Genomic DNA, 18,889 nt, shown 5'->3' with positions numbered 1-18,889 from the left:
ACTTAAAGTTAGAAGAATCCCTCTCGTATTCCAAGCAATGCTGCTACTCTAATCAGTGTCCAACTAATCTTTGCAACCATATGTTCATAATTAAAAATGATAGCGCTCATTGATGTGATTGCTTTACACACAAAGAAGAACATAACTAGCTGGTTCATATGCTGTCGCAATATTACCAGTTGACCTCAGTGTTCATCGCTAATTTTTATGTCGCTTAGAGTTCCAAGGACATGAAGCAGCAACGGCCATTGGACAGGATGTTAACCTTAGCATTAACTCAAAAACGCCCTTCAAAACGGCAGCAGCAGCAAATACGATCACAACTGTTACCTATAAACCCATCCTACAAGGCTACAAGCTTTCCAAAGACCAACCATCTTATCACATGAAGTTTACCAAGCCCAAGATAACGGTGAGATTTTGATATGAAAACCACCTCAAACCGCATTCAATGGAAGTTGCAAAATCAGACACCCGACCATCTACTTAGCCCTTCCGAGGACCAAATCATATTCCCGGGGTACATTGAAGCACCAGCCGATTCACCCTTTCTTTTTTATAAGATTCTAAGGTCTCGTTAGAAAGTTCCGCGGTATATGCTTACCGTAGCAGCGAAAAAGAGACCAGATTAACCCTCTCAACAAACATGAACCCAGAATGCAGCCTCCTCAAGTCAGTCCAACGTAGCCAAAATTAGACCACTAGTTATACTGCTTAAATTGAAAAGTACAGTTTGCCACTGGATAGTTTCTATATACAGCAGTCAAGTACATGGTAGAAATATAGAATCCAACATCAAACACAAAACATACAAGCATGCATCATCACATGCATAGGTTAATGTGTTGTTCCAGAGGCATACGTAGAAAAAGGAAATGCTAGAACCCCAAAACCATCTACGTAAAGGTATCCTCTCTGTCAGCCTCTGTAGTGTCCCCCTCTTCCAAATTACTGAACTCGAGAAAATGTGTCGGCCTATGGTCTTCATGGTAGTAGTCTCGAGGTGTTCCAAGCTTTGTGCCATATCGCATACTCACTGTGTGCTTTACCCCCATGAAGTTGTAATTCCAAGGGCCATTATCTGGAACCTGAAAAGCAAACCAAGAAAGGCTCATTCAGCATCTACTCTTTTAGGTAATTGTGCTCTCATCAAAGCAATCTCATCTTCATTCAAGTTGAATTGGATATCGGTAAATGTATATTACCATGTAGAATCCCAAGAAGCGGTCGCTGAGAAGCATCTGCACCTTTTCATAATGTGTTGGCAGGTAGCCATGTGGATTGCTTCCAGTGTCCTTGTTGACACGGCCCCATTCATAACCCGATGGCGTGAGTTTATACGCTGTCAACGAGCAAGATCCTGGAGTGAAGCTACACGTCAAAATGATGCACTTCTCGCCATCCCATTGTTTACTATTCTCTAGAATTCGAGCATGAGATGTAACATCCTGCAGCAAAACAATCATATAAGCTTATAAGAACAACATTTGAATAACTGACATCAATTACCATCATTTTACTGACATCACACAACTGGACAATTAAGTGATCATTTTAGTCATGCATTGCTGAGGAAAACAGAATAATTTTAGGCAATCAAACCATTTAAAAACTAACCTGAGGAGAGAGTTGGGGAAGCTCGTTGGGCTGAGTATGCATCCATCCCAACGGCTCTAGATCATTCAAGAAGTCGTGCTCAGGAAGAGCTGATGGGAGATGAACCTGCTGATGAGTCCCCCATTGTGGTGGCATGACTATGCAACGGATCTCTTTCACTTGTGGATTATCTTGGGGGCTTAACCCGTATAGATATCCTGCAATCTGTGTTCGTAAATCTGCTATGCAGATGAACTTCTTTAATATGTTTTTAGGCATGATGTAAGTGTATCCAGTCTCCTGTTCATCAGAAAATAAAATCCGTTGTCACCTATTGTTGACATTGTAACTTCAGAAGAGTGAAGAGAAAAGGGACCAACTGGTACCTTAATGTCATCTGAGTTTACATAAATATGATTAACGCGAAGATAAAGATTTGTTGCTGATATAGCCCTAACACGCCAGTCAGTTTTAGAACCAAATGCTGCTTGTTCATAGGGACTGGTTGTGGTGACTATAAGTTCATCTCCATGCACATTTGTTGTCCTCGTTGTAACTGCAGTCAATTGACTCGCTTCTTTGGCCTGTAGACAGAAGGCATAAGTCAGCAAGAACTAGAAAAGACATCTCAAATCCCACCTACCCAAATATATCACCTGTTTTTCAATTTCAGCAATCTGTTGTCTCTGCTGTGAGGGTGGAGTTATCTCAGCACCAAGAATTATATCACGAATTTCAGACTGTGTTAGTGCAGAAGTGTTCACATTGTTCTTCTTGGCGTAGTCAGAAAGTATGAGATCTCTCAGTGCAACTTCCACCTGAATCAAATTTCCTATCAGCAATCCACAGTTTATAATCAATGAGAATATAAAATCATAGGTTTTGCATGTTTTTGTTACATACCTTCATCCACTGATCATCTGTAAGTGTGGGCCAGATGTGGTGCGGTTCAGTGATAATTGTTTTGTCAGGCTTCAGTAACATCTTTGCCTTCTCATTGTTCACATGGAGTGCCCGTAGGATCAATATAAGACGAGAAAAAGCGGTGTATGATGAAATACTTTTCAACCAATCATCATAAATATTGAAAAGAACCATCTGAGGTTCAGTGGCCTTCAGAATCAAATCACCAAACTTCTCAATTTTCAAGCAAGCCTGGAAGGGCAACTGCAGCTCGCTGCCCTTGATCACTATGTTGGGGAAATCAAGCAAATGGACCTCCAAAGGATCCAGCATCCCTTTGCGGGTCACAATAATTTGCTTTGGCTGCTCTTCGACTGGCAGTGACCGCACAAGAGCAGCCACTTCCTCTGCCGTTTTCCATTTTGCCAACTGACCAAGACGCTTTTGCCCTGCCCACACACTGGTGTGGATCACCTGCAAGATACCACCGATTCATGTCATGCCACAGTATATGGAGTCAGAAAGGTTAAAACTAATGATTTAGTAAAAAAATGAGTTGGAACCTTCAGAAACAGCTGCCCTGTCCTTGGGTTGAAAATAAAAATGGCACCATTGATGGGTTTTGTAGTGAGATTTCCCTCGAAAGTTTTATGGATTGTAACTCGATATACATTTGTGTCATCAACAAACCATATGATTTGGTTGCTGAAGATCTCCCCATAGTTTTGAGATGAAAGATATGGTTCAGTAGGTTCGGATGAATACAGTTGTAGACCCTTCCTTATTCGCTCCCTCAAAACATATAATGCTGGATTTGACTGCACATGGACATAAAATCGTGAGCAACAGAAAATAACGAGAGAAAGACATTCAGGAAAATTAGCACTAAATTCAAAACCCTGTAGAGAGATACCTTCATGATTTTGTTCATTGCTTGAGCCAACAAAGGCTTTGAACCAGGGAACCAATTGCCAAAGGCGGAGTGCAGATTATATGCTAAATCAAGTCCAATCATCACACCTGTCAAAGAAACAAAATATCATTTACCCAGAATTTCCAAATATAATAATCATTGAATCAACTGATGAAAAAAAAATAAAAGAAACATACCAGTGGGAGATGGATATATGGACATGTTGTCAGTTGTGTAATCCATAAATTTGGCCCTTGTGTAACGTTCTATATCATGTGAATCATAGTCTCCCCAACGAAGTTGCACATCTATCCAGTATTTATTGCTTGCTTTCTGATCAAACACATCTTTGGACTCAGCAACTAGGCTTGGTTTGGACATTGGCCATCTATGTGCAGCAAAAAGAAGAATATCAGCACAAGAACTGTTCATCTTGTAACTCTTCCTTGGGTGTATGGTCTCTTTTTGTACAGTTTCAATTTCTAATGCATCCAACTCCTGATCCAGAACTTGGCAGAGATCCATAACAACACTCTCATGAACCTTTTGCCAAAGATGAGCACGAAATATCTGAATTAAAGATATCTTCAATGTGGGTATCTTTCCATGCATGAATATTCCCGTGAGATCAAGTTGCACCTGGAAGCCTACATACACATTTGCACGATTTATGGTAGGAGACCACCACAAAGTGAACCTTCGGTTTGGGATTTGATTCAGCCCAGACCGTTGTGCATTTGTAAGCTTCTTATATTTCATAGACTCCTCAAATCCTGATGCCTTCTCCCAAAAGAGACCTTCCCAAGTTGGAAAACTGGAAAACATGACCCAAAGTTAAGGATCAAAATTTGTTAAGGCCACAGGCATATAGTCCAACAATGTCAGATCAAGAGTTATCAGGATACGTGGTGGTACTCGAACACCCGTATAACTGACAACAGGCACAATACTAGTATGGAAAAAAATAAAGCTTGCTAATATATCATCAATACATGATATGAAAAAAGAGTACGTTTCGGAACTTACTATGTCCCTTTAAATAAGGTGTGTTCCAGAATACCCTCGACTCCCCCAAGTGCTTGGATGACATCAGTCCGATAATTATTCAAGTTCCAAAGTTTGCCATCATGTCGCTGGTGGGTCCACCAAAATGGATTTTGCTTCAAGACTTGATATTGCTTAAAATCAGTTCGTACTCTCCACCCTTTGTCATATGCCAGAGTATGACGATCTTTTTGGAAAAGGGTGTTGATCCGAGGTATCCCCCTATCCCAGGAATCCTGTTAAATGTAGGACAGTGCCAAGTGTTAGTGGTCCATTTAGCAACAGAGTGTACACAATTCCCCACTACAACGATGTTAAGCCTTAGTTTTCCTGGCATATTCTGGGCAACATCCCACATGCATATGCCCCTGCCAAAGAATACCCTCTGAAAGAAAAAGAGAAGGCAGACAAATAGACAAATAAATAGACAGACATATATATATATATATATATATATATATATATATATAGAGAGAGAGAGAGAGAGAGAGAGAGAGAGAGAGAGGGGGGGGGGGGGGGGGGATGCCACAATAAAGCAAACAAGAAAATGTCAAATGAAAATACTAATTTTGTCATAACAGCCATTGCTAGCTGTAACAAGAGTGGCAATAGACTGCAATGACTCTTTATATGCAAGCAATGTCATTCTTTACTTCAAATTAACTTACTGCATTTATATGAGTAGCATTATTTAGAACTATTAAAATTATGAAACATTGCGGTACCAGACTATCATTTATTACTTTTACAATAAGTACCCAGAGGTCATAAGAAAATAAATACTAATTATATGGCATTATTTATGACAATAACATAGTGTAGTTGAGCCAAAACTATAAAAAAATACACCATTGCCTAAGACCACGGTTACACAAAGTCAGTGATATATATATATATATATATATATATATATATATATATATATATATATATATATTGGTATTTTAATTTATTTGAACTTGAAAATATTTGTAATGTATATGTATTATAACTCTGAGCAGTAACTTCATTTAGGCCAATAACTCATGTTTCTTTTTTAAAGAGCCCATGCCCCACATTTACTCAACTATCTTAGTAGCAGGTTCCCCCATGGAAGGATTTTTTTTTTTCTCCCCGACGTGCAGAGAAGGTTTGGGGGTGCCTCTATTTTATTGCCCTCTCTTTTATCTCTCCCCCTATCTGCAATTTCCAGTCTCCCACAGAACCTTAGCTTACCGCCCCAAAAACACACAAAAAAAAAAAGGTTGCATATGATGGATAACTACCATCCTCCCCAACCCCAGACTAGAATGGAGAGCAGATCTACTAAGAAGCCTCAGAAACAGAGAAGAAACACATACCCTTTTCTGTCTTTTCTCTGCCACTCACATGCACGCGCACCTACTCTCATCTATGCTCTCTCTTCCTCACCTCAGGTCTCTCTTTCTCTCATTTTTCATTTTCTTTTCCCTTCCTAGGCTAGGGGATACGGGAAGCCATGTCACCACCATGGCCCATGTGCGTTGTCCCTGTCATGTCAAGTCCAAAACATGGAAAAAACCCTATTTTTGCTGTGTCCTGCACATAGTCCTTGAAATCTACCATATAACCAGCTTGTAAACCATGGCTTCAAAGTAGTCACATTCCAGGTCAAAAGTTTTAGGCAATATATCACATAACGAAGCAACAAAATACAGCCACACTGAAAACAAAGTACCAAGATTAAACCAAAGAAAAAACTTGGGCAGTCAAAAGCACACCTCAAGATCCTCAAGGGTTAATCGTCTATTTTGTGATTGCGCTTCCTGCCTCTTTAAAGCATATTCAGCCCAAACACGCTGTGAATCGATGAATTCGCTCTCCCAAGGCTGGCAATTTGAACGGAGGGCAATATGATTAGAAAACGATAGCGGGTCCACCACAAAAAAAAAAAAAACAAAAGAATCTGTTTTTATCAACCTGTATGTAGCGGTAAAGGTTTGGAATAAGCTGATCCTCCTCATGACTCATACCACTACGGAAATGTGTAACCCCAACATCCGTTTGTTGGCTGTACCTTAGATCACTTTGTGGGATCAAAATGTGACCCATTGACAACATACCAAGGCCTCCTATTTCTTTCGGTGTGTAAAAAATGACAGGAGGAAACCTATCAAGCAAAAAATAATTCAGACTCAAAAGATTCAAATGCAAAATCATCAGAACTGAGAAATGATTTTGAAGTGACAAAAAAAAACCTGCTAGGCATCTTTGAATTCAGTCCAATCTTGATACGAGTTTGGATCTTATTTTCACACTTGACCAGCAGATCTAATAGCTCCTGTGTGTGCACAGTTGCTTCACGAAAATATGTCATAAGACCTGCCAGACAAGACAGTTAATTTCAATAGCAAGCATAATATGTCATAAGACCAGCCAGACAAGACAGTTAATTTCAATAGCAAGCATAAATAGACTATTATTTAAGTCCAAGAAATATCAAATTGATAGTATCAGTTCTATGTTACCAATAAGAGCAGTATTCCATTTGTTGACTATCTTAGTAAATGTTGTTGATCCGGATGACATAAGAATCTGCCTCACACGATTCTCAAACACCTTCATATGTTCATCATCAACACGTAAGAAAGCTATTGCTGTTCTCTCTTTGGTCTGCTCATTCTGCAAGTTCCAAACTCCATCTTTTGTGTTGCTAAATGCCTCTTGAGTCATTCTTATCTTTGGCAATATGCGAACCTCAAATCCACACCTGCAATCAAATACAGTTTACAGAAGTGGAGGAAATGAAGATAGCCATGTTAATATAAGCGTCAGTGGAAAGAAAAATTAATCAAAGAATGTGCATGAAGCAAGCTGATTTGGTAAAACAGAAACAATAGGTGTGGAGAAAAAGAAAAGAAAGAGACAGAAAGAGGGGAGGGGGAGGGGGAGGGGGGTACTGGAACTGTCGGAAAAAAACCTTCAAATTCAAACGCCCCTTCAAAGATGGTAAAGAAAATGTTTCATTGTATGATAATATGTAAAAGAATTACAGATACAAACAGAACATGTGAAACAAAAATCACTAGCAATATTTCAGGCTCAATAAAGAATGTGGCTAGCCAGTTTGAAACCTGTATTCAATACATAAAGATAACCAGAAATTGGCATTATCTCAAAGGCAAGACAAAGCATTTCTTATGTTTATTAAAGAATTAAAAGTATGAGCTAAGATATTAAAAGGACAAATAAGAGGTTATAGTAAAGAGCAAAAATGGTAGATCTTTATAAAGAAAAAAAGTTGCAAAAGAACAGATGTAAACTTGAAATGGCTGCATATATTAAGGCCTGAAGAGTTCTAAAAGCTTATAGATTGAAACCATGTAGGTGAAAATATATATGTTTTCATGTTAAATTATTTTCAAAAATAATAGTGAAAATATATGTGGAAGGACCTCTGATCTCGGCTATCTTATGAACTAAATTATTTTTAAAAATAAAACAACTAAACAATATGCTTACATGCTGAATAGCAGATTGGGGTTATCCTTGCTGTAAACAGAGACAAAGCTGTTTTCCCACTCCAACGTTGTGATACTTCGAGGTAATCGATTCCTCATATCCCAAAAAACACTTCGCCCAAGGTTGACTGCAATGCAATAAAAAAGAAAACAAAAAAGTCATTAAAAACACTCATATCATACAATATAAGATAGAAAATATCTTCATCAGACACTTGAATAAAGAGGAAAAATGATAATATACTGAGTGTTAAAATTGAACGAAGATGGTGAAAAAGTTACCATCATGTTTCATCAATCTCATTCTTGCATCCCTTGGCCAACATTTCTTATTATTATATCCAACCATATTTTCATTGTTTGGATCAGGATGCTCTGTAAGATATCGCTGAATCAGATCTCGTGCCTCTTCATGAGTGAAGCGGAACAAAATATGTACTCTGTCAATGTATCGTGAATATAACCGAATAGGATGCCTAGTCTCAATTTTGGTGTCTGCGTAAGTAATGAACTCATTGGGCATCTGAGGAGGACCAGCTATTTCACTGGCTCTAGTTAAACCAAGAAGCAAGAGATCTAACACAAGCCCATAATATTGCACAACAAATGAAGCAAATTGAAGACCCCGAATGAGACCATATGAGTTTGTGTGACTCATATCCTTGTATGACAACACTACGTTGTTTTTAGCTGTGACATAATCGGCAATATTGTGGTCAAGAACCAAACGAAGAAGCCTGCAATAGGAAATGTCAATTGGCCATTTGCACTTTGCACCAGAAGAATTATGCACAACAGATGCACAAAAGAAAATTACCTGTTTAACATGGTCAAGTCAATTTTCTCGAAGAACTTCTCGAACTTTGTTTGCAGCATCACAACACACTGTCCATCACTTGTGTCCCATATGCCCTGTAAGTTGTTTATACCTTGACACCATTTATAGACAAGAAGAGGAGGTGGCTCAGAATCAGCGGGCTTGACCCAATTAGGGAAAAGGTGCCGCTTGTCACCTTCGTACCATAAATACTGATCAAGATATGCATCCGTAATTTTTTCCAGAGGTTCAATTTCATACACAGGAATCAGGTAACTATACAAATCCATGAACTCAATGCCAACCTGTAAAGGTACAAATTTCAATTCCATTTTGATTCCTCTAAAAGCAAAAGTTGAAGAAAAAATATATGAAAGTTGGCATGACATAGTTTACCTCTTTAAATGCACGCTGTGTAAGCAGGTGCCGCTTTATCCTTGACAATGCCTCATGTGGATTGTCATAGGCTTGTTCAATCAGACCCAGTTCTTCCCTTTGCAATTGATTTAATCTCACTGCCACGCTATAAGACTCTTTCAGCCTTTCTAGTGCCAGGATAAGAAGTTTAGTGTCATGTTTGTATGATAAAGGTGGAAATGGTATAGGAGAAAACTTCCTTGACTCCAGCCAATGAACTGTTGTAGTGTAGATAGCAACCGCTTCTTCAGGGGTGACATATGGACCATCTTTCAAGTAATTGTGTTGCCTTTCCTAAAAATAACAAATATAATAAGATAAGGAATTAGACAAGCACCTGACAAGATCATTAAAAAAAGAAGGAAAAAGAGCACCAGAAACATCTCAACTCAATGACAAAGAAAACACAAGAGAAAGAGCATAATGAAGGCTGTAAGTAGACAAGTTAGAATGGTGATAATCATGGCACGAATAGGGTTCCATTTGGAGATTTATAAATATGACTTTCCTAAATGAAAAAGAGGAGCTTATTTTGTTTCTAAAAAAAAGAAAAGAAAAGACAGGAAAAATTTTCTAAATCTGTGAACTTTCCTTGTTTCTACATAGCAATTTCTAAATAGACATCGGTAGATTAATTTGTTTAAAATAATTGTTCCAGTTAAAGCTGATCCTTACAGGTTAATCGCTCTTCTCCTTTCTTGTATGGAAATTATAGGCAGGAAAAACATGGGCCTGCTTGTTCATGCCTTTCATTCCATAAAATCCAATATTTATGCAGTGATCCCATGCATAAATTCAGAGAACTAGTTAGAATATTAATCAATTATAAGAATGAGTTTTATATACCTGCTCAGCTTTTAGCCACAAGCGAGTCAACCTTCCTAGGTTCTTTCTACAAACAGTCTTATCGACCGTTGCACCCCTTCTAATACGCTCCCGATTGTAGTGAGCAACATTGGTCCACCAATCTGCCTTGGACTTCACATAACGAAGAATCATGTTTTCAATAGGTACTGGAAGTCCTGGAACCTGGAAAAGTCTATACATGAGTACGAGAGAGGGAGCAAGAACCACTATGAATCAAAATGTAGGAATTTAGGTACCTTCCATGGTATGTTGGCTTTCCAACAACGCCATGCCTCACTTAGGTGTTGCAAGATAGTCCTAGCCTTGTTCTGCTTAATGCCCTCTGCATAAACAGGATATTAATGTCAGATTTGGATTTCCATAAATCCAGGATTATTCTTCTGAACCAGGAAGCTAATGGCTTCTTCATCAAGATCGCAAATCAGCATGATCACAAATCAAGATGTAGCAAGAGTAAATTCATTTAGATGACGAACTTGCCTGGCATTGCATCAAGAACATCGTGCATAACAGCAGCTCGGAGTTCCAAGTCGAAGTGACTCTCAACACGTTGCTTTGTAACAGTCTTGGCAACTCCTTTAGAATGGCGACCCTCAAATTGGCGTGCAAGCAAATTACCCAACCATCTTTCTAGCAAGGGCACAATGCCACGAAGGAAAAACAACCACACCCTCCACATAGGGGCCCAAAATCCACAGCCGGGACCTTTCCCAACAGGACCAGTATTGAATCGGTAGTAAATCAGGTGCTTCAAGTCTTTACACATTCTGATCTGCCGCATCAGTCTGTACTTGTAACGGTACATACCAGTCAGCTGTCCAACATGAGCGAATATATACTGCAAGCCATCAGCCAATTGAAAGGCGTCGACATTTCCCAGGCGGAACTGAATGTTGGCATCAACAACAAGCTTTGTCAGTCGCAAAATTTCACGACATAGATGAAACGCATTTCCAAATCGTGACTTCTTCCGCTCCTTTGTGGTAAGTGTCTTTACAGGTTTCAAATTGAAATTATAATCAAGGTGAAGATAATTAAGATTCTTTCTGTGAATCAACAGATTTAACATATTGTATCCTTGCTTACAAACTTGTAAACCCGCTTCTGCCCAATCCAATTCTGTTGTTTGAAAGAATTTAGTTGCTTGGAGTGATCGGAACAAGTGTTTCTTTTTTTGTGCCTTTGGAGGTCGATGATGCAACTCATTCAATACAAAACACTTCAATAACTTTTGATAACTAACACGAACTTTAACTGGGTATGATGGAGGGCTGCAAATGAGATAGTATTACATAAGCAAACTGCAGATATTTTTAAGGAGAAAATAACATAACAAGACAAGGACGAAACAGAACAATAGCAAGAAATCAGGCATACCAGTGCTCCTTGTACCATTCTGATACAAGAGGTATATCTTCAGCTCGCCTAGTACGACCAGATCTCGTGTTGAATGGACGTGGTGCAAACAACAATGAGATACCAGCAGCCGTAGTATCAGTATATAGTTGAGTGTTTTGCAGTAGAGGTTCAACTCCATCTGGAAGAGAAAAATCATCCTCATCATCCTCTTCATAAACTTTCTTCTCCCGTCGGTCAACCTTGTTGATGGAAGTAATGGGGTTAATCAGAGGATCATAGTAGAATGCAGGTAAATCAGGATCCTCAGCTTTAATAAACATTATCATAGGAGTATGATATATGCCAAGCTTCACTTTCCTTGGCCTATTGTTGTATAGATGAGGAAATGCTATTCTGTATTCTGTTCTGAGCGGCTGGCGAATAATGAGTTTATTAATGTCATTAAATTCATTCCAATCCTCATCTCCTTTTTCCATATCACGGTACAGTGGCTCAAACTTGGGGCCTCCTGCAATGGATACAATAAGCAAGGGGAGACAATTTTCAGTAAATTCAAACCATGAACACATTCATTTTGAAACATATGCAACAAGAAATTATGGAAGCTTTATCTACTAAAATAATGTTAAGCATCCAGCTTTCCATATTGCACTATATGTATATGATGGTATTTTGAGGGGCCCAATTCAAAACAGCACATAAACCTATAGGATGAACAAACAAAATTGTTCTCAAATAAAAAAAAAAGTTTTTTACTAAGACACAATGAGTGATTGATGTTCTAACAAGATCCCAATTAATTATCTAGGATTTAATTCAAGTATATATAATTCAAGTATATATAATTCAATGAGTGATTGATGTTCTAACAAGATCCCAATTATCTAGGATTTAATTCAAGTATATATAATGAGAAACATACCTGGTATGCACATATTCAGCGCTTTGGCAGTGAAAAACGACTCCATATCAAACAAGTAAAAATAGTTTCGATCAATCAAATCAGAGAGCAGCTGTCCTGCAAGCCGATGAAGAGTTGCCATGATTGGAAGTGAAAGATGCCACTTTCTATAACTTGGACCATTTATGAGCTTTGTCTTTACAAGAGGTTTATGATCGTAGAACCATGTATATACAGCAGAATCTTCTTCTTCATCTAATTCCAGTTGAATAGCCTCCAATGGATCCACATCTAATAAATTGTCGGCATAATCCAATGGAGGTTCCTCATCATCAAAAGGAGGAAAACGCATTCTTTTGAAGTGTCGTCGATCTCTCTTCTCTCTTCGCATCATAATCCACATTGTACCCCACTGTACAAGTGCAATGAAAAGTAAATTCATGGAGTTTGCACAGAAAAACAATTGAAATGATAAAACTTTGTTTCGACAAATTGTTTATTTCTCATTCTCTATGAAGCAAGATTTGGCCAACAACTTATGGCCATAAAGTCTACTGGTTGTAATGCATTCATGACTAGCCTTCAAGTTACACAATGACTACTTATTTTTCTTTATATTTAAAGTCAAGTGCACTGGCTTTAGAGCCAAATTGCAACTAATGCAAAAGCTCAATCTGACCCTCTTCTGAAACCATCAGTCACATAAAACCATACACAGACCAGGTCACTCAAAATACACATAACTTTTAGCAACTCGAAAAGGCATACCTGTGCTAAATATATGGGTTCAACCACCCATGGGATCTCATTCACGAATGTGATTGCACCAGTTATGTGATACAAAATTTTCACATTGCGAACCTAAACACATAAAAGATTACGTGAGAAAAATCAAGATAGAAAATTTTCAGTAAATAGCAATACATGCAAAACATTCCAATAGGGTGCAGATATTACCTGCTCCCAGGGCATAGGCATGTTTTCAAGAAGCTTGTACACTGCATGAGGAACAAATTTCAGAGCCCCAAGGTAGACACGTTTGTCATGACGGTATTTCTTGGAGGACATGTCTCCATGGTCTCTGTTCAAGTGAATAAAGGTCAAATATTCATCAACTTTTTAGTTAGCGTTTTTCAAACTTTGCAAGCAGCAATCCTTTACCATCTAAAAATAACCATTTCTTCAACAGAATACAAAAAATTCCACAGTTGGTTCGCAAGAGCTGAAGGAAAAGCTAATAATATGGCTAAGGGATCCCAATAACTGAAAACGTTCATTCAAGAACGTTATACATGTAAGAAGGAACAAATTTTTGTTGAATTAAGAAAAAATTATGAGAGCTTTCTCAGAAACAAAGCAACCTCCCCATTACACATTCCGTGTAGCTATGAAACACATTCACATGCTTAAATTGGGCAAGGTACAGTTTAACTGGATTACCATCATTCCTTACAACAACAACCAGCTCCTAAAGAAAATTCATCGTGCATATATGTTCATTTCGAGAACATCTAGACCTTTTAATCAAATTTTACCATACATATACTTATCCGAAGAGATACCCCATGTATTCTTCCATGAGGATACACTATCAAGTAAATGAGATTTGACATAGATGCTGGTCCTTTTTTATTATTTTTGGGGGGAAAAACTTGAAGCCAGAGAGTCACCGAATGGCACCAAATTAGTAGCATATTAGGAGAAGCGAAGCAATTCATCGAAGAAGCATCAAAAGTACTCGTACTTATTATTGATTAAGAATTGACAGAATTTTATTAATGGCGGCGATCCATGATTATTGTCATAAAAAGGTTCTCATTCTCATCCAAATCACTCCCAGCCTCACATCATCGAAGTATTGCAATAAAATGAGAGACACCAAGAAATCAAGCAAACGCAAGATGAAGAGAAGAAGACGAGAACAAAGAAAAGAGGAGGACTACCTGATGATCTTCCTGACGTGCTCGGGGGGCATGTCCTCCTTCTGGGCCTCGACAAAGCCGAACTTCCTCTTGTCCCCATACCTCTTGGAGTTGAGCTGGTGCCACTTCCTGGCCTTCTCCACTAGCTGTGCCTCCAGCTCCGCAGGGGACGGCGGTATGCTATAGGAGGGCTGTACTGCCGGCGGCGGGGGGACGCCTGTCCCTCCCGTCGTCCCGGGCGGCGCCACCGGCGGCGGCGGCGGCGGCGGCATCTGAGACGACGAGGACGACGCTCCGCTATTCCACATCTCTCTTTTCTTCCTCTTCTTTCCCTCTGTACTACAATTGAAAGTCGATGGAGATGAGATCTGGCGCGCTCTCTCTGCCTTTTCCTTGGAAGAGCTGCTCTAGGGTTTAGGGTTTGGAATGGAAGTGGGAACGAGGGATTGGGGGAGACAGAGGGTAGGGCAGCGAGTGCCCCCAAGCGAATGGCGGAGAGCGTGGGAAAAAGCCAGCGAGGGGGTGCGAAGGGGAAATTGAGGTAGGGATTCCGAAGTCCCTACATTCATATAAGCAGGGCCGATTTCGTTCGGGTCTCGTTTCGATTCGGTCTATTGAGCGCTGAGGCGGCGATAACGGTACTGGGCATGGCGGTGCCCGACAAGGGGAGCCGACACGACACGAGTCGGGAGAACCAGTGAGAGGCGGTGACGAACCAGATGGTCGGGCCCAGATCGAACCGCGGGATCTCCAGAACCCTGTAGACTGCCAGAATAGCACGTGCAATGCACGTGATTAAAAAAAAGGAAAAAACTATAGGTAGTGACGCTTACCACCGCTTCGAAATAAGGGTATCGGTTTACGTATCTAAATTAAATTTCCAATAATCTTGTTGAATTCTATATACAGGATATGATTTCTTATTGGATCAGAGCCATATGTGTCACGCCCCGGATCCGGATCCGTGACACGGCCGTGCTATTGCCGACTATCGCCCACAGTAGCACGCAGCCTCATACAGGGGTAACAGGTAGCCAAAAGGATTCAAACTTATATATATATTAAGAGTTTTGCAGTACAACCTTCAAGTTTGAAACCAAAAATACAGAACTTCTATGCTATTTAAATGTACAAAAGTATATAAGCTTCTCCAAAAATAACGAAGCTCTGTAACAAAATAAAAACATATCTGATGGCGATCACTGGTGGGGATCTGAAAGAAAACGAAGCATAAACAGATGTGAGCTACACGGCTCAGTAAGTAATCCTGCATAATCCTACCGGATCAACCAGTAGGCTAAACATGTTGTTATGGGGGAATTGAGCCGCCATGCCCCACGTGATCGGCACGCGTATCCAGGAAAGCTACAGCTGCCCTATGATCCAGCACTCCGACCCCGAGTCGGACCTCCTCGGCTCCGCAGCCCGACCCCGGGTCGGCTGCCCTATGATCCAGCACTCCGACCCCGAGTCGGACCTCCTCGGCTCCGCAGCCCGACCCCGGGTCGGCTGCCCTATGATCCAGCACTCCGACCCCGAGTCGGACCTCCTCGGCTTCGCAGCCCGACCCCGGGTCGGCTGCCCTATGATCCAGCATTCCGACCCCGAGTCGGAGATCTTTTGATAACGACAGGCTATTCTCCAGAGGCACGCCGCGGCCTCCTGCTCCACTACTCCCTGCAACGGCTGTACCCGATGCTGCCCACGATCTCCTGTATCAACCGTACAAAGCGGAGCTCCACTACGCCCTGCCATGACCGTACCCAGCGCTGCCCCACGACGCCCCGTAACGGCCATGTCAGTGGCCATTCTATCGTGCCCCACGACGACAAACCCCCCTGAGAGACCTCCCAGCCAGGTATATATGCGGCTGGGGGGAGAAGGGGGGGGGGTAAGCAATACCTCCCAGAGCACTCTCTCCCACTTGGGATTATCATCTCTCCTCCTCCAATCTCCTCTGACTTGACCGTCGGAGGGCCATCACCACCCTGGTGGTGGTGCAAGGCTTGTTTGCAGGTTCCTTGGCGGAAGGTGGAGCGCAACCAGCACCAACCAAGACAACTCAGGCGGAACCCCGTTCACACCGTCGTGTCAATCGTTCTCGGTTTGGACCACCAGCAACAGTTGGCGCTAGAAGGAGGGCACGAATCTCAGAACGATCGTAATGGCACGGCGAGGTGGTCGCGGAGCTTCCAATGCTTCCGGTCGCGGAGCCTCTCGCGCCTCTGGCCGGGAGGCTGCTGCGTCCCCAACACACTCTCAGCAGCATTCCACCGCTTCTCCTCCCATTCAGACGGTCGAACCTGCTCAGTTCGACCAGCTAGCCCAGCAGGTTCGCACCCTCGCGGAGGCAGTGCAGAATCTGCAGGGTGTGATCTCTCGGGTGCCGCAGCGGGCTCAGGAGCCGCTGCTCCCCGAGCACTCGCCTCTTCCTCACAACCCGCGCTCCTTCCTCTCCCATGGAGAGGAGCGCCGGCGCGGGGAGGATTCTCGAGTGCGGTCCATTCTGCCAGGACCTTCTCATCGGAGCTGCGCGGGGTACGAGAGGCGGACCCGGGCGCGTTCTCAGACACCCCAGTCCTCGAGGGGCCCGCATTCCAGTCGGTCCCCCTCGCGCCGCTCCTTGTCTCCCACCCACCGGTCGCGCTCCCTGGACCGGCGGGTGGACGATCTCCACAGACAGCTCCAGGTCCTGAAGGGCCACTCCAAAGATCCCTTCGCCGACTTGGAAATCTCCTCCCAGCCGGCGCTTGCCTCAAGGATCCTGCGAACCCTAAACCCGCCGGGGTTCAAAATGCCGGCGATCGAACCCTACGACGGGGCGGCGGACCCACGGGACCACGTGGAGAGTTTCAGGACTCTTATGCTCCTCCATGGAGCATCGGATCCTCTCCTCTGCAAAGCCTTCCCGGCGACCCTCCGCGGCCCGGCAAGGGCGTGGTTCGCCGGCCTGGAGGCTAATTCCATCCAGTCCTTCCACCAGTTCACCCGTCTCTTCATCAGCCATTTCGCCGTCAGTAGCCGGCGAAGACTGGTCTCCGACTCCCTCTTCGATGTCCGGCAGAACGAGGGAGAGAGCCTGCGGGATTATCTCACCCGCTTCAACAAGGCAACACTGGAGGTCCGGAATTTGAGCCAGGAGGTGGCTCTCTCAGCCCTAAAGCGAGGCTTCCGGAAGGGCAGACTCACCTTCTCCCTGGACAAACGCCTGCCGCGGAGCTTCCCGGAGCTGTTGTCTCGGGCAAACCAGTATGCAGACGCCGAGGAGGCAGCCTCCCACCGGAACAAGGAGGCCGCCGAGGCCCCTCTAAAGCCCGGGAAGAAAAGGCGAAAAGAGGCACCCCAGAGGAGGAGCCCGACGCCTCAACGCCGGCGCAGAAGCCAGTCACCAGCAAGGAACCACGGCGCCACACGCCCTCGTTCTCCGCACCGACGCTTCAACCGGTACACCCCACTCCTGGCCCCCCGGGCCCAGATCCTCATGGAGGTCAAGGGGCGGGAAAACCTCCCGGTCCCGAGGCAGATGAAGAAGATCCCTGGGAGGAAGCCTTCTCGGGCGTACTGTGAGTACCACCGAGACCACGGCCACGATACCGAAGACTGCTTCCAGCTTCGGGACGAGATCGAGGCTCTCATTCGCCGAGGGCGTCTCGGTCGATATGTAAACGACCGACGTCCCCCCGCAGACCCGCGTCCAGCCGACCCGGCCCCTCAGGAGCCTCGGGAGCAGAATCGACCCGTTGCGGGAGTGATCCACACCATCACTGGCCACCATCACGGAGGCACAAGTCCGGAAGTTCGTGAAGAAGAACATCATTGTCCGATTTGGAGTACCTCGGGTCCTCATCTCGGATAACGGTCGACAGTTTGATAACAAGCACTTCCGGGACTTCTGCGAGGAATTCGGGATCGAGCATCGGTTCACATCCGTGTCGCATCCCCAAACCAACGGCGAGGCCGAGGTCACAAATCGGACAATCCTCCAAGGTATCAAAGCGCGGATCGGCCGGACGGGGCAAGCTTGGGTCGAGGAACTCGAGAATGTCCTTTGGGCGTATCGGACCACACAACGGACTCCTACTGGAGAGACGCCTTTCAGCCTAACCTATGGCACGGAAGCCGTTGCCCCCGTGGAGCTCGGACTCCCCTCGCCTCGGGTGGCCGCGCACCGACCCGAGGCCAATTCAGAGCAACTCCGAGGGAACTTGGATCTCTTGGAAGAGGCAAGGGAAATGGCTCAGGTACGGATGGCAATGTATCAGCAGAGGGTGGCCCGATATTACAACTCCAAAGTCCGACCGAAGCTTTTCAGAATTGGAGATCTGGTGCTGAGGCGAGCTAAGGCATCTCAACCTACGGAGGGTGGGAAGCTAGCGCCAAATTGGGAAGGCCCGTATAAAGTTCGTTGGGTAAACCGACCTGGCTCCTACCAGTTGGAAGCCCTAGATGGCCGAGAAATTCCAAGGGGCTGGAATTCCGCTAACCTGCGGATGTATTACCAGTAGAACAACAAGGCCAGAAAGACAATTTAAAAAGGTGCAATACTTTTCATTTCAATAATTTCTGGTTACAGTGGCGTGCTCGTGTGATTACAAGGAATTCCCAGAGGGGAATTAGGGAGTAAAGAAAGTAAAGAAGAGGTGGGGACCCAAACCCTCAACCCAGGGCGGC

General features: G+C 43.3%; 1 protein-coding gene across 1 annotated transcript; it reads right to left on the bottom strand.

Moving 5' to 3' along the window:
- Positions 1-673: 673 nt before the first annotated feature.
- Positions 674-14,762, bottom strand: LOC103711492 (pre-mRNA-processing-splicing factor 8A). Its single transcript, XM_008797647.4, has 26 exons — positions 14,240-14,762; positions 13,254-13,377; positions 13,065-13,157; positions 12,318-12,708; positions 11,414-11,903; positions 10,517-11,307; positions 10,273-10,358; positions 10,016-10,198; positions 9,149-9,463; positions 8,753-9,057; positions 8,218-8,672; positions 7,937-8,063; positions 6,943-7,184; positions 6,673-6,796; positions 6,395-6,584; positions 6,196-6,303; positions 4,439-4,692; positions 3,610-4,226; positions 3,413-3,519; positions 3,063-3,317; positions 2,500-2,973; positions 2,253-2,414; positions 1,983-2,180; positions 1,618-1,896; positions 1,206-1,448; positions 674-1,088 (listed from the first exon to the last, which is right to left on the bottom strand). Exons 1-26 carry the CDS (start codon positions 14,524-14,526, stop codon positions 897-899), a joined length of 7,092 nt encoding a protein of 2,363 aa, XP_008795869.1. The 5' UTR covers positions 14,527-14,762; the 3' UTR covers positions 674-896.
- Positions 14,763-18,889: the final 4,127 nt, after the last annotated feature.

The sequence above is a fragment of the Phoenix dactylifera genome, chromosome 1, assembly GCF_009389715.1.
Source record: "Phoenix dactylifera cultivar Barhee BC4 chromosome 1, palm_55x_up_171113_PBpolish2nd_filt_p, whole genome shotgun sequence".
NCBI lineage: Eukaryota > Viridiplantae > Streptophyta > Magnoliopsida > Arecales > Arecaceae > Phoenix > Phoenix dactylifera.
This window is presented reverse-complemented; position numbering and strand designations above follow the sequence as displayed.